This window comes from Dreissena polymorpha, chromosome 14 (assembly GCF_020536995.1).
Source record: "Dreissena polymorpha isolate Duluth1 chromosome 14, UMN_Dpol_1.0, whole genome shotgun sequence".
Lineage (NCBI taxonomy): Eukaryota > Metazoa > Mollusca > Bivalvia > Myida > Dreissenidae > Dreissena > Dreissena polymorpha.
Genome location: NC_068368.1, coordinates 16,474,467 through 16,490,470, shown reverse-complemented (window position 1 = coordinate 16,490,470; position 16,004 = coordinate 16,474,467). Strand labels below are relative to the sequence as shown.

At 36.4% G+C, this 16,004-nt stretch overlaps 1 protein-coding gene and 1 long non-coding RNA gene across 2 annotated transcripts; both read left to right on the top strand.

Moving 5' to 3' along the window:
* The first annotated feature begins 134 nt into the window (after positions 1-134).
* LOC127858623 (uncharacterized) lies at positions 135-13,858 on the top strand. Its single transcript, XM_052395828.1, has 5 exons — positions 135-190; positions 6,411-8,125; positions 9,067-9,187; positions 10,997-11,095; positions 11,609-13,858. The coding sequence occupies exons 2-5, from the start codon at positions 6,428-6,430 to the stop codon at positions 11,749-11,751; spliced, it is 2,061 nt and encodes a 686-aa protein (XP_052251788.1). The 5' UTR covers positions 135-190; positions 6,411-6,427; the 3' UTR covers positions 11,752-13,858.
* A 68-nt stretch (positions 13,859-13,926) lies between these two features.
* On the top strand, positions 13,927-16,004 carry LOC127858652 (uncharacterized). Its single transcript, XR_008039004.1, has 2 exons — positions 13,927-14,062; positions 14,219-16,004. It is a non-coding gene; the product is annotated as an uncharacterized LOC127858652 (long non-coding RNA).

The window sequence follows — 16,004 nt, the reverse complement described above, 5'->3', positions numbered from 1 at the left end:
CTTAATAAGTTTATCCTTACTAATAAGCATCTCTTCTTCAAAATATTGACAATTTTAATTTAAATATAAATTGTATTACATTTGGTGATCATGAAATACTGGGATTATTTTTAATTAATCGATTAATATATTTTAGTGTTTCATAGCATCAAGTTCGATGAAGCATAGAGTCTGCACCAAGATAATTTAGGTAGTAATTTTTTTCTTTTATCTATATTAAATTCCGAAAGCCTAACAGATACGTTCATACAAGCAGTTCAAAGCAGGGACCTATACAAACAAACTTTGTTTGTATAGGTCCCTGTTCAAAGTGGCAACACACTACGAACGCCTTCCACCGACGCGTTTTCATTTCCTTTAATAAGGCGTTCGTAATTTATCACTGAAAGTGTTACAAGCAAGTTACACTGCGTCTGTCCTTCCTACAGTATAGGTTAATCTACTCGTATAGATTAACCTACCCATAATTTGTAGATTAATATGATTATAGGTGCTACCTAATTTACGGGCAAAATCTTTTTTGATAACCATGTATTTTTAATAGATAATATTTTACATTATTGTGTTCAAAGTAGTATTATTGTTTCAAAAATAAAGTAATGCATCCACAAAATTCAATCTTCAAACGAGTAACATGTTCCTAGCTTTAAGATCTAGCATCTTATAATTTTGTGTGTTTTCTGCCCGCAGGAATTTAAAGCTGGTTCTGTGGCTGCTGTATAGTGGATATGGTGTCTGCTTAGTAACTGGGAGGTTTCTGTATTGATCCCTTAATTGGGAGCGTTCTTAAGATCACCCTTAAGACACTAAGTACTGCTCATTGTTGGTTCGGATACTACTCAAATGTACCTGGGGTACTCTTAAGTATACTTCAATGTACACCTGGTACAGAAAATTTACTGAAATGTACCTGGGAATTCTAACGCTAAAGAAGTCATTGTCTTTCTTGGGTAAGCCTCGTATCCCCACGCCGCATGTTTGACCCAGGGGTTCCCCAGGGTTGGTAATGGGGCCATACATAGTTGAGATTGACCATATTGTCATAATTAAGAGAAGTTCAGTATCAATTTGAAGTGAATCAGTGTAGAAATGAAGAAATTATAGTAAAAAGGCAATTTTGGGTGGGTATGGTCTATGTGGGTGGGGCGCCCCAGGATTGGTAATGGGGCCATGCATAGTTGAGATTGACCGTATTGTCATAAGAGATGTTCAGGGTCAATTTGAAGTAAATTGATGTAGAAATGAAAAAGTTATAGTAAAGGCAATTTTGGGTGTGCATGGTCTATGTGGACGGGGCGCCCCAGTGTTGGTAAAGGGGCCATGCATGGTTGAGATTGACCGTATTGTCATAAGAGATGTTCAGTATCAATTTGAAGTAAATCGGTGTAGAAATGAAGAAGTTAATGTAAAAGGCAATTTTTGGTAGGCGTGGTCTATGTGGGCGGGGCGCCCCAGGGCTGGTAATGGGGCCATGCATAGTTGAGATTGACCGTATTGTCATAAGAGATGTTTAGTATCAATTTGAAGTAAATCGGCATAGAAATGAAGAAATTAATGTAAAAGGCAATTTTGGGTGGGCATGGTCTATGTGGGCGGGGCGCCCCAGGGTTGGTAATGGGCCATGCATAGTTGAGATTGACCGTATTGTCATAAGACAATATTGTCTTATTGTCATTGTTTAGTATCAATTTGAAGTAAATCAGTGTAGAAATGAAGAAGTTAATGTAAAATAACATTAAAAGAATGAGTGAAAATCTCTGACCTGGCCCCACCCCAACCCCAATAATTTTTGATCCAGGGGTCGGATAAAATTCCAAATAGTGTAGGGTCGCACATATGCTCATAGCTTCCATGTGTGTAAATTTCAAGGTTCTAGTGCTTATAGTGTAGGAGGAGACGGGGATTTCGGTATTTCTACACACCGTCTTTTCAAAAAGCGTGGGGATAATAAGATCACCACAGCAAATAACTGTGTGTATAGCTTGGAAACATCGATAGTTTAGGAATCCCTGCTTTGTTTATTTCTGGAAACCAAAACTGTCAGTTTTGCTCAATAGAATGGCTGGAGTTGTGTGACGCGGCAGCCCAGCTCTTGCCTTGGCAAACAGCTTCTAAAAACGTAAACCAACTTAAATCTTAAAATTTGATAAATGATGCAGAACATTTCTAAACGTCCTGTTGTTGTTTTTTTCATTTCGAATCTGGAAGATTTGTTACGAAAAATTTCGGTACGAAAATCCAACGGTATTAGATTTTGTGGTTTTAGGCCTAAACTTTATATAGTGATATGTAACCATTCGGGATATCGGTCAAGTGCGAGCAGACGAGGTGTAAATACGTTGAAAATAAGCTAAAAGAACAAAAAGTTAAATCGGAATATCGTTAAATTTTGTGAATAAGTGTATTTCTGATGGATAACAACCACAATTTACCAGAATATTGCTCATGATCCCACGTAAAACTGCTGTCTGAGAGCGAAAGGTAAATGCGTCACGAATTCTGACAAGTTAACAGTAGGGTGTCGTTATTGAAATACCGCGAGAATACTGCGAGAATATAGATGCCAACTATAATGTGTAAAACAAATAATTTTTTTTTACAAGCGTTTTTGATTTTTCAGGATAATAATAAGATATCGAAAAGATCAAAGCAAATAAATTCGAAAGAAATCGAAGATTCAGGCAAAACATTTTAGACGGGTTATATTTACCGAAATTGTGTTTGGTAAAGACTGTCACTATATGTAGTGCACGAGTCTATGAGACAGAAAATGAAGATGATGAGTATTCAGGGGAGATAATTGTGTAATCTTAATTCTGAAATGGTCTAATGTAGCGGAGAAAAACATATAATGAAAAAAATATTAAGTGCGATTCGCTACACAATTATGATGTCATTTATATACTTTTTCATGAGGTATGTTTTAACATGTGATTTAGCATATGTCAACGTGTTTTTGATTTGTTCTAGGTCATAAATAGCATCGCGAAAATATATGTCGCGTGGCAAATTTTTTTGAGATGCATCCCTAGGTGTAATTTTATGTTTAAATTTTCATATGTATGAACGGTCAACGCCCGCTTCGCGGGCTTTTGCCCGTATGAGTTATTTCTGATAAAACTTACTACAGTTATTTATCTTTTTGTGTAACCCATCTCCGACTAAAATTAGGATTGCACCTGGGCCTTCTTGCTTTCAAGCCACAAACATTGATATTAAAGGGGTCTTTTCACGTTTTGGTAACTTGACAAAATTAAAAAAAATTGTTTCAGATTCGCAATGCTCTAAAATATCCATTATATGCATCTTTTGACGATTAAAAAACCTTAAAATTATAAAAAGCGTTGCCACGTGAAACGATTGAATAATTTGAATAGTTCTGTTGTTGTTGTTATATTTTTTAGTAAGCAACAATGATTGCTTGAATAAAGTATAAAATACATCCATTATTGTATGAGCATGTATGGTCGAGTGGTCTAAGTGGTAGACATTTACTCCAGGACTCCAGGGGTCAGTGGTTCGAGCCCTGTTGAGGGTTACTTTTTTAGCTCACCTGAGCACAACGTGCTCATGGTGAGCTTTTGTGATCGCCTTTTGTTCGTCGTCCGTTGTCCGTCGTGCGTTGTTCGACGTCAACATTTGCCTTGTTCACTCTCTAGATGCCACATTTGTTGTCCAATCTTCATGAAATTTGGTCAGAAGATTGGCCTCAATGATATCTTGGATGAGTTCGAAAATGGTTACGTTTGCTTGAAAAACATGACTGCCAAGGGGCGGGGCATTTTTCCTTATATGGCTATATATGGCTAAAGTAAAATCTTGTTAACACTCTAGAGGCCACATTTACTGTCTGATCTTCATGAAACTTGGTCAGCAGATTCATCCCGATAATATCTTGGATGAGTTCAAAAATGATGCCAGTTGGTTGAAAAACATGGCTGCCAGGGGGCGGTGCATTTTTCCTTATATGGCTATTGTAAAACCTTTTTAACACTCTAGAGGCCACATTTATTTTCCGATCTTCGTGAAACTTGGTCAGAAGATTTGTCCCAATAATATCTTGTTATCTCAGGTAAGCGACGTTGGGCCTTTTAGGCCCTCTTGTTTCTTCTTCTTTTTTTAAATTTGTCAATTTACCAAAACATGAAAAGGCCCCTTTAAGATTGTAATCACTGAAGAGGCTACATTTTTCATCCAATCTTGATGACAAAGTTGAAGTCTAGGTCACATGCATAAAACAAGGAAATCTAAAAAATCTCTTGCCACTCTAAAGGCCACATTTATGACTAATTCTTGAAACATTGTCAGAATGTTTATAAGCTCACCTGAACACAAAGTCCTGATGGTGAACTATTGTGGTGGGTGGCTCTTCTGCATCTGTCGTCTGTGATTATTCGTGTGCTGTCAGTGGCAACAATATCCTTCAAACATTATATCCTCCTAAACTTCTAAGCTTATATTTTAAAACTTCACAGGAATGTTACTAAATATTTTTTAAAGTTGTTGAAATCATTCCACTGAATAAGTAGGTCACCAAACCTAAAATAGATTTTAAATCTTCTTTGAAACCAAATGGCTCAAAGGTCATAGGTAAATATTTGGTGGGAAACATCATCTGGTGGTCTTCTACACAGAACTTGTGGCCCCAAAAAATGCCGCATCCAAAGGGTCACCGGATTTCTATAGACTTGTATAGTAAATAGCTATGAAAACTTTCTTCTCTTAAACTGCAATGCTTAGAGATTTAATATTTGGTGTTTAACATGGTCAAGTGGTCCTCTACAAAAACTTTTAAATCAAACCCCATTGGGTCAAAACTGGTCACGTCTCAACTGCCACATGATTTATAGACTTTTACGGTAAATAACGTTAACAATCTTCTTTCTTGAAACTGCAAGGCTCAGAGGTTCAGAGGTTTAGAATTTGGTGTGTAACATCTTCTTGTAGTTTTCTACCATGAATGTTTTAAATCATGCCTTTGGGGTCCAAACTTTCGAAGCCCCAGTGGTTACATGATTATATAGACTTGTTTATTAAACAAATATGAAAATCTGCCAAACTGAAAGGCTCTGAGTTTATTTTTTTCGAATGTTACATTGTGTGTAAGACCTTTTTTACAAGCCATGTCCCTGGGGTCAAACCTTTGGGCCACACCTCAGGGGTCACATGAGATGTATAGACTATTATAGGTTTTTGCTTTAAAAAAGTTTCATCTGAAGCCACAAGAGCTTTGATATTTGGTATTAAGCATCAGATTGAGTTTGTTCAAATTATGCCCATTGGGCCAAAACCGGCCATGCCCAAGTGGTCACAGGATTATAGATTTACATAATAAGTTAATTAATCAATCCTTTTCTCTGAAACTGAATGATTCAGGGATTTAATATTTTATGTGTAACATCGTCTAGTGGTTATCCACATCGATTGTTTAAATCATCAACCCTAGTTTAAAACTAGCCACGCCCCAGGGTCACATAATTTGTGTAGACTTGTGAGGTGAAATGTCAAATGATGTAACACAATAAGGCCAAGCGGTGGAATAGTTGGCATGTTACATCATAGAGTGCTCATTTACTAGGTATATGTATTTTCAAATGATGCCCCAGGAGTCAAACTAGGTTCTGCCAAGGAATGTGGTATGAACATGTTTGATATAAGTTTATATTCGAAATGTCACATCGGAAGGTTCTTTACAGATATTGTTCAAATAATACACCTTGGTTCAAAACTTGCCACACTCCATTACACAGGTGAGCGATCCAGGGCCATCTTGGTCATCCTTTCTTGACAACAGTTCGAATCTGTGTCTATTGGCGTTAAAACTAGATCACTAGGTCAAGTCTTTAACAACTGATGTTCATGGAACTCAGTCGAGCCGCTTAGGACCATTATTACTTTCTTATTTAAATTGTGTCGCGCATAACTCAGAAAGTCTTGCATGTAAACTTCCGTATTTCAATATTTTGGTTGACAGGTTTTCGACACAAATATATTTACGGCTTCTCTCTTACCTCAAAAAGTATTTCGAGTTCCAATCTAGTAACATGTATCCAAAAACTATGTCACCAGGTTAACGCCTTGAAACACAGTTTTAATAATTAAGAGGCCGCATAAGCGACTCAATCTTTATTTAACTTGGTCCGAATGCTATCTTTACAATATCTACACTTAGTTTGAATCTGGATCACGTGTGTCCAAAGACGGGGCCACCATGTCAAATCATAGAAACACATTGTCACCACTCTAGAAGCTACAGTAAGTACCCAATCTTGATGAAACATGGTCATAATGGTTATATTAACCATATCACGGCCACGTTTGAATCTTGGTAAAATGGGGTAAAAATTAAGGTCACTAGATCACGTCTCATAAAATATTTATTTATGTAAATAATTATTGTCTAATTGCAGCACAAAGTATTGGAAATATGGATACCAAACGTAGCAATATATTGGAAATTCCCGAAATCCAGGTTGCCACAGAATACGAAAAAGTTCAAATCACATCTAACCGTGACTCGCCTTTGGAATCGTGCAGCGAACGCTTGGTTGATGTTAACGAACATAAGAGTAATAGTCTCGCAGATGAAACATCAAGTATGGATTTTGAATTTGTTAGTTCTGATTTAGACCATGGCACAGATTTCACTATAGATAATTCTTCAGTTTTCGGATTGGCAGATTCTGTTATTGTTGGGACACACGAGTGTGATGATTTCTTCAGAGATTCGCCTTGCTTTAATGGCCCGGGATGTTCAAGACCGATTTATGGCCCTGGTACTGAAGTCGCATTGTTGTCGGAAACAACAGAGAGAAGATTGCTTCCCAATATTGGACTGAGTCTGCAGATTATACCATTAAATAATCTTCACTATATTTCAACTGTTCAGACGAATAAAGGGATTCATATCCTAGCTGTGCCTGGTCGAACATCTGTGAAGAACTTTGATGGAAATATTCTGCAAAGTCTTTCCGGACCAGATTCCGTACAGAAGTGTTCCATCGAAGAAATCAAAACTACAGATTCTATCATTACGACGCAGTCAGTGTGTGACCAACACAGTTTCAGCCATTATAATATTCTTAACAATGACCATGTTCCGAAGATTGCAACTGAAAATAGTTTGAATTGTAAGTCGTTTACACCAATCAAAGAACACGTCTTTTTAACATCTAGTAAATGCAGAGAACTTACTTCGGTAAAGGATATGTGCAAATCTGTTATTTCACCAAATGTTTTTAAGCTCGTATCTTTAGACGCCCATTTTGACGCTGAGCAGAATGATAATAACGTCCAAAATTCAAGTGTTAATGGTCACGATAAGAAAATGATTTCTTTATTAAAGTCTGACAATTTTGATGATTTACCTAAAGTTATAAAGCCGTTTAAAAGGAAATGTGTTAAATTAACCATTCCACTGAAAGGCATAAAGACACAAGCCCCTAAAAGTTCTGTTGTTACAGCTCGTTTAAATAAAAATAAATCACCAGTGAATAAAACTAAATCAATAAATAGTGTTCTATTCAGTCAAGTATGTTTATCATCTGATGATGCTGCGCTTTCAAAGCCATCAACGGAAGTATCAGAGGAAATGTTTGATGATCTCGGTGCAACAAAATTTGTTTCTTTCGTTCAAACTTCATCAGAAGTGAAAGAAATTCCCAGTAGTGATTCATCTTTAGCGTTTGAGTGTATTAAAAGTCAAGCAGTTTTTGCTGGAAAAGGAAATTTAAAAAAACAATTCAAAGCCTCTATCAATGAATATGATGTAACAGATACAGAATCGTTTAAACGACTTACTTACTCTGACAGGAATAAAAAAAATACCGATTGTATGAACTCTGTTGACAAAACTGAAACTGTGACGTTAAGTAATTTAGATGGAAAGATTTGTTTGAGAAACACTTATTTAAACATACTCGGTACAAGTCAAATTATAACTGAAGGAAAACCTCCGTCAACAAAAAATGCAAAGAGTCTAAATGTAGGACCAAATTATGGAGCTGAAACTGATGCCGTTAATCAAGAGATTGTGAAAGGAAGCAATGAATGTCTGATTTGCAACATATCCTTCAAGACTAAAGGAAACTTAACTCGTCACCAACTGCTCCACTCGCAATCCGGGGTAATTGTTATTAATTAATTTATATTCATCGGTACTGAAACGATAATATGTTTGCCAATGCAATTATATAATTGATTTTTTTCCGACGGTGTTTAACCAAAGAAAATGTCGTTATGTTTACCATGAGGAAACTTATAGTTTATGTTATGTATATAACTAATATAACACATTTTGCTACTGTTTAATAGCATTTGCAAACATCCAAGCAACACGACCAGTTATCGAGCTAAATGAAATTCGATATTTTACTTAGTTCTAACATTGTGTATGGGACGCGTAATAACAGCATTTCTCTTACATATTCATACTCTTCAGATATATGACTCGATGCAAAACAAAGGTATTTTCATCATTATTTAAACCATCTGACATTTACTCGTTCTCACAGCTTCGATAGTGTGATGTTCATCTTCTTTTTTGTTTAAAGCAAAACTTGTTGTTTTTTTCAGAGTTCAGACCGGCTTACTTACTAATTTTTGTAACCAATGGTTTTCACAACGCTACCTCCTGCAAAATATATCCATACATGCTATTGTTTCGTGATGAAAAACAAAAGATCTTTAATAATTGTTGCACTTATGTGGCATTTACTTGTCCTCACAGTTTCGATAGGGTGTTGTTCATCCCATTTTTTTAACTTTTTTTTTTCAGAAAACATCCCGGTTCACATGCTCAGTTTGTAACAACGGGTTTTTACAACGCTACCTCCTGCACAGTCAAAACATATCCCCTACATGTAATTTTTTGTGAAACATAGGAATTGATAAAAAAAACAACTATTTTAATAAGTGTTGCACTTATGTGACATTTACTTGTCATCACAGTTTCGATAGGGTGATGTTCAGCTTATTTTTTGTCAATAACAAATATTGTTCCTCTACTGTAGCATTTATTTGTCCTAATAGTTTCGATAGGGTGTTATTCCTCGCATTTCTTTTCAGAAAACATCCCGGTTCACATGTTCAGTTTGTAACAAAGGGTTTCTACAGCGTTGCGACCTGAAAAGACACACGTTAACACACAAGGACGGTCATCCACATCGTTGCAATACCTGCAAGAAAGGTTAAAATAAATATATAGCATCAGTAAACAACTAGCATTAATATATATTAATCAACAAACGGTAGACCAAATATAGCTCTCTGTAAGCATAGTGTAGTAAAATGACCATTGTTAATGATTGGTTTACGTCATCGTCTTCCATAGTGATATTCAAAAGGTATTGCCTCTGGAATCAATTTGTGAAAATGAATAAATAGAAACAAAGTGAAAATTCAGCTGCTCAATGAATAAAGAAACTATGTTATAGCATAAGGCTCTTTATTTACTGAGTTTGACTCGGAGCAAAAAAAAACATGCAACAAACGCAAATTGAATCAAACTGGTGCATCTGCCTTGGAAACATCCACGCAAAGCATTAGGGGTTAAACCTTATTTCATTGAATGTTTATTTGGTGATACTCTACCAAACCATTATAAAGTTTTCAATAAATATACTTACAAACTAAACATTTGTATCATGCGTTAACATAATTGCAACTAACACAATTTGTCATTTCAGGTTCCAAAAAAAAGAGAATGAATTCAACATGTTAAAATAAGCAAAATAGCACACGTAACTAAGAAAAATGTTAAAAAATGTATGTTCATTAAATAAAATTATCAATCGAAATCTGAAAAATAACAAAGCGTGTGTACTGGTTACCAACGACAATATAGCAAAACGTGTGTTACATACCGGTACATAGCGTTTAGACTGACTTTCAGATACAAATTCCTGCGTGGTGAAGTGGGTTTGCTTTAGCTTGTACTTCTGTAGTACCTGGGTTCGAATTCGAGGACAGTCACATGTTTTCTTTATTTATTTTGTATTATAAAGTTTTCTGAAGTTTATATTTTTGTGTTATTTTTAAAATCATTAAAAACAATTCCTAAGATTAAATTCATGTTTGTTAATTAATTTAATGGCATGATTTTTTATACGAAACTTTGCGAACAAGTCTCTTTGAAAATCCCCTTGCATGAAACCACGTTTGGAAATAGTTTTTCTGAAATGCACGTTTATGAAATGTCTTCCACTTTTTTATGATGCATAAATAAGATATGGCAGAAATGATTCTGAGTGTGGATGACTTGGCTCTGTTGAAAACCGTTATTATTATCATTTAGTTTGATTTGGAAAGATTTCAATAGAAAAACGCCAGTAATTATATCTCCGATGAGCTCACTCAGATCAGTGACACAAATCGAGCATACACTGAAAACTTAACCAATATCAAAACAAGGTCCATCGTCAAATTAGATTATTTTTCATTTGACATCTAAAGCTAGATCTATGGTCGTAATTCAAGAAATGTTTCAAATGTCTTTTGTGTGAATTTGTGTGTTCAGTTAATAGTTTGATACTCAGAGGGGGTAATCACGTGATGGTCAAGATGGCGACGTCCATGCCGAGACAGTTATGTTTACTTTTGTTTAATTATTAAATGAGTATCAGTAAACATATGATTAGAGTTTATTTCGTTTTAAAATTCGCTTTATATCTCGACTTTACTCCCCGCAAATTTTCTTACTAGAACTTTAATTAGGTCATCGCTAAATTTCGCAGCGAGTAAAGTCGAGATAAAGAGCGAATATCAACACGAAATAAACGCTAGTAACTTTCTTGCTGATATGGCTGGAAAGTGAAGGGCATTTAAACAATAAATACTAGTAATAAAGGGTATAACACGGCGATCTTACCTGGCCTCGGCATGAACGTCGCCATCTTGAGTATCACGTGATTACCCCCTCTGATCACTGATTTCAAGATTTATCGAACCTTTTGTTATTTTTGATACACGTGTTCTTGAACGTATATGTACGTTTCAGGATTTTTGCGGAGAAGTGACCTTGTTCTACATGAACAGTACCATCTGGGGTCGCGGTCTCATTCCTGTCGTTTATGCTCGAAATCTTACATAAAACAAGGTATGGAATGTTTGCGATAGTTTTGACTATGTATTGTACATTTTTTCGAACTTATAAAGTAATATAAACGAATTTTTCGTGTATTTACCTCTAAAGAAATGCCACTATCAAGTGTCTAATTTTTTTTTGTACGCTTAGTGTACAGACACGTGTTAAGTCCCTTTTAAGAAAAAGTGACAAGCAAAGCAATAACAATTTGACCTTGCAAACAGAGTACCCTGAAACTATTCTAGTTCTGACTTTTGTCCCTTAACTTAGCAGTACTCATTCAACAATACACTGATAACGTGTTCAAGAGAGTCTGCGCGGTTGTCAGTAACTGTCACATTCAAACGCAATATTTAAGTGTTTTTTTCACCATGCGGGCTCGTTAAATAACTGACAAAAATCAAGCTACAACTATTTATTTCTCACCATGCGAGCTCGTTTAATAACTGAACAAAACAACAACCGAAAACTTTTTAATACAAGAGTTTTCCGCTTAAGTCTGTTTAGTGCAATCTGTACTTTCAGGCGACCTTTCCCGCCATGTAAGACAGTCCCATGCCACGGTTTGCCAATACCGCTGCTCTTCTTGTTCGATGGGCTTCTCTTCGCAAATGTCCCTGTATGCGCACACAAGGATAAAGCATTCACAGCCTCATGATGATCAATGAATAAAACGCAATATGCAGTTGCATTTAGTCCTTGAAAAGAATGCGGAGCGACTTTGTAATATTGAACACGTCATATATATTTATTTATATTTTATTATAGTCTCATCAATATACACAGTATAACATTACATACATATCACAAATTAAAAAACAGTTCATTTACAATCTAAAAGATTTACAAGAGACTTAAATAACATGACATACTCATTAATCTCAACAATGCATAGTGATCCATAGGTTTCACTTTATATACAGATCATACAGGTAAAATCTTAAGTACAATGTATCCTTGTTTATCGTGTATGTGATTGCACATTCAGAAGCAACGGGAAACGAACATGTCATGCAAACACGTTATTGTATAGGAAACTTGTATTTTAATGACAGCCGCGTATTTTTTCAATCTCTTCTTCTTTAAAAGTGTTTTATACAGAAGTAATTTACGTCTATAAATTGTATATACATAAACAAGAGCAATTTTAACGAAATTCAAACTTAAAGACGTACACACATTAATAATAACGTATTTGTTTACACCAACGCGAAAAACGTTCGTATTGGCGTTAAATGGTATTTACAGTATTGCGATTAAGTTCACAAAATGCTGATACAATTTCAGGTTAATACAAATAATACAAGGCAATCTTATAGGCACAAGTCTTTGCTGAAATTAGCATGTCCACGTATAAAACCTGCTTCATGCCCGACCATGTAATTTAAAACATTTATTTGCATGATCATTTTGCATTCTCCGGGCTTTGTTGAAGTGGGTTGGCGTGACGACTGCTAATATAAAATCGATAAATAATTGGGTCGTGCTCTGTGAAAAAGGGATCGAATGCATGTGCGTTAACTGTCGCCCCAGTTTAACCTGTGCAATCAAGGACGACACTTTCCGCTTTTTTATATCTTAATTTTGAAGAAAGTGTCTTCTTATCAAATATCCACTTTATGCAGAAAGTGTCGTCCCTGATAAGCCTGTTCGGACTGCACAGGATAATCTGGGACGACTTTGAACACACATGCATTAAACCCCCTTTTAACATAACGCGGCGCAATTATATTTTATTTAAATGTATCGCGACCAAGTTATGTAAATCGTGATTATTAAAGAACCTGGAGCCATATTCACCAAACACTCCTTAGCCTTTTGTCTTAACATATAATCTTTACATAGGAAAAATCCAAGAATTTGCTTAAATGTTTAGTCAAACCTGGCATTAATCACCTCTATCTACATTATTCTTTATGTAGAATATTTTGGTTGACAAACTCGCTAGTAGTAGCCTGTATATATGTACAATGTATATTCTAATATTTCTCATATATTTCTTGGTTTTTAGTTTTTTCTTTATTCTTAATTCTAAGAATGGGTTGGTGAACACAGACACGTAGTGATGTATAATTAAGACATTTATCTCATCAAATTGCACAATTGTGCATCTTGCTTGCAATATTTTATACCATTCCCCCATGCGCATTGTGTAACACGTATTATCACATATTGCATGGCTTTGACGGATGCATTCTACGATATGCTGAATTGCGTAATGGTTGTTTTTCTTCTTCAATCGGGATTTTATACATCTTTAAATACAGATAACAATCATTTATAAGCTTTTAGCGTCTAGTTTAAACGTTGCGTGCATCTTATGGTTACAAATACCCGATTAATACCGTTTTTGCATTTGCTAAATATTTTATGTGATTTGTTATGTGTTCATGTATTGGTTGTTAAGAACAAGTAAAACATCTCCATCGCATAATCGTTCATAAAAGTTCCATATTTTATTGATACAATTTAAAGATCCATTTATGGCACTTATCTGACATTTGAAGATTATAATTTTGAGATATGATTTAAACGGCAGGATAATCTTTATGAACAATCGTTAATGCATGACAAGAACATTTGAGTGACTGCCAGTGTGAGAAAGTAGCGTGTTTCTAAGTTATAACTTCCGACACTCATTTTATTCATGATTGTGTTGCATCTAAAACATATGATACGATACTCTCTTACGTATGTGTGCATATCTGTATGGTGTATAGTGTCTTTCATTTTTATACGCCCGTATAAAATACGGGACGTATTATGTGAAACCCCTTGGCGGCGGGCGGGCGGCGGGCGGCGGGCGGGCGGCGGGCGGCGGGCGGGCGGCGGGCGGCGGGCGGCGGGCGGAAGGCATCACTTTGTCCGGACTCTAATTCAAATTGTATTCATCCGATCTTCACCAAACTTGGTCAGCAGTTGCATCTAGTTGATATCTAGGCCAAGTTCGAATATGGGTCATGCCGGGTCAAAAACTAGGTCATAGGGTCAATAAGTGCATTTTCAAAGGGGCCACTTTGTCCGGACTCTATTTCAAATTGTATTCATCCGATCTTCACCAAACTTGGTCAGCAGTTGCATCTAGTTGATATATAGGCCAAGTTCGAATATGGGTCATGCCGGGTCAAAAACTAGGTCATAGGGTCAATTAGTGCATTTTCAACGGCGCCACTTTGTCCGGACTCTAATTCAAATAGTTTTCATCCGATCTTCACCAAACTTGCTCAGAAGTTGAGTCTAGACAATATCTAGGCCAAGTTGGAATATGGGTCATGCCGGGTCAAAAACTAGGTCATGGGGTCACTTAGTGCATTTCAAGGATTTCATGGTGTCCGCTCTCTAAATGAAGTAGTTTTCACCCGATCTTCACCAAATTTGGTCAAAAGTTGTGTCTATATGATATGTAGGTCAGGTTTAAATATGGGTCATGCCGGGTCAAAAACTAGGTCACGAGGTTACTTAGTGCATTTCAAGCATTTAGCATGGTGTCCGCTCTCTAATTGAAGTAGTTTTCATCTGATCTTCACCTAATTTGGTTACAAGTTGTGTCTAGATGATATGTAGGTCAAGTTCGAATATGGGTCATGCCCGGTCAAAAACGAGGTCACATGGTGCATTTAAAGCATTTAGCATGGTGTCCGCTCTCTAATTGAAGTAGTTTTCATCTGATCTTCACCAAATTTAGTCAGATGTTACATCTAAATGATATCTAGGTCAAGTTCAAATATGGGTCATGCCAAGTCAATAACTAGGTCTTGAGGTCACTTAGTGCATTTCAAGCATTGAGCATGGTGTCCAAAACCTTCTAACGGGCGTATCTTGTGACAGTTTGGCACTCTTGTTTCCGTTTAAAGTTACATGTCGTATTTAATTCAACATGCTATCAAGCTTAAGATAAATTATTTGTAATAAGATTAAATTGTTGTATAATATATAAAAACGTTGTATATTTTCATGCGGTCATTTTATGTATAAACGCTCAGATTTGGTTTACGGTATATTGTTTCGGTTTAATTTGGTATTGGTTGGGGCACTCTTCATTGATGGATGACCGTTTTGGGGGTGTCGCACAAGCGGACCATTATCGTTTTATCTCAGAGTTCCACGGCAAAACGCAAACGTTTACTGGTAAGCGACATGCCGTTGGACCCCGTACCAAACGCTCTTGGATGTGTACCTGATAGCGTCAACCTCTTTGTGACAGTTATGTTGACCGCTCAAGGAGGACACAGGTTACATCAGTTTAGGCATGGAGACTGGAACACTGCAATGGCGGGACAAGGTGTTACACTTCCCGCCACTTCCTCTGCTGGACAATTACGGAGATGTTACCGGGTCAGATGGTCGATTCTTGGTGCACTATGATTTTGACGGAAAGTTGTATGCGAAATAAAATTTTACGGTCTGGTACAAATGTTCAGTATGCAGCTAGTTGGGGCCATGTATTTCTTACTGGTCGGTGAACAGGGCGGTCTAGTTGTGAGACGCTAACGCGATTCCGGTGGCGGAAATCTTCTTGAACGACATTATCCATAACGCTAACGGAACGTTCCTACCAGTTTCGCAGACAGTGTCATATGCGAAGGATTTATTTGCCGACTGAGTTTGTAACTGAAAGCTATTCAGATTCTTGTGAACCTATTGTTCTGGATATTCAACGATTGTACGCGAGTGATATCAATGATCGACCAGCGGGCATTATGACAATCTCGTGGTTCTTCAACTTTGAAATGTTAGCCAGGCACACAACACTATCAGACAAACTTATCTTCCAATCTCGAGTTAAGCGAAATGAAAACATGACATAAACATATCAAGGGAGGCTTATTCGGGTTTTAATCGGCGCGAGAGAATTAAAATAATTACGGATTCGATCAATTATATGCAAAATGTTTTATGCAATAAAGCATCACGAACGGTC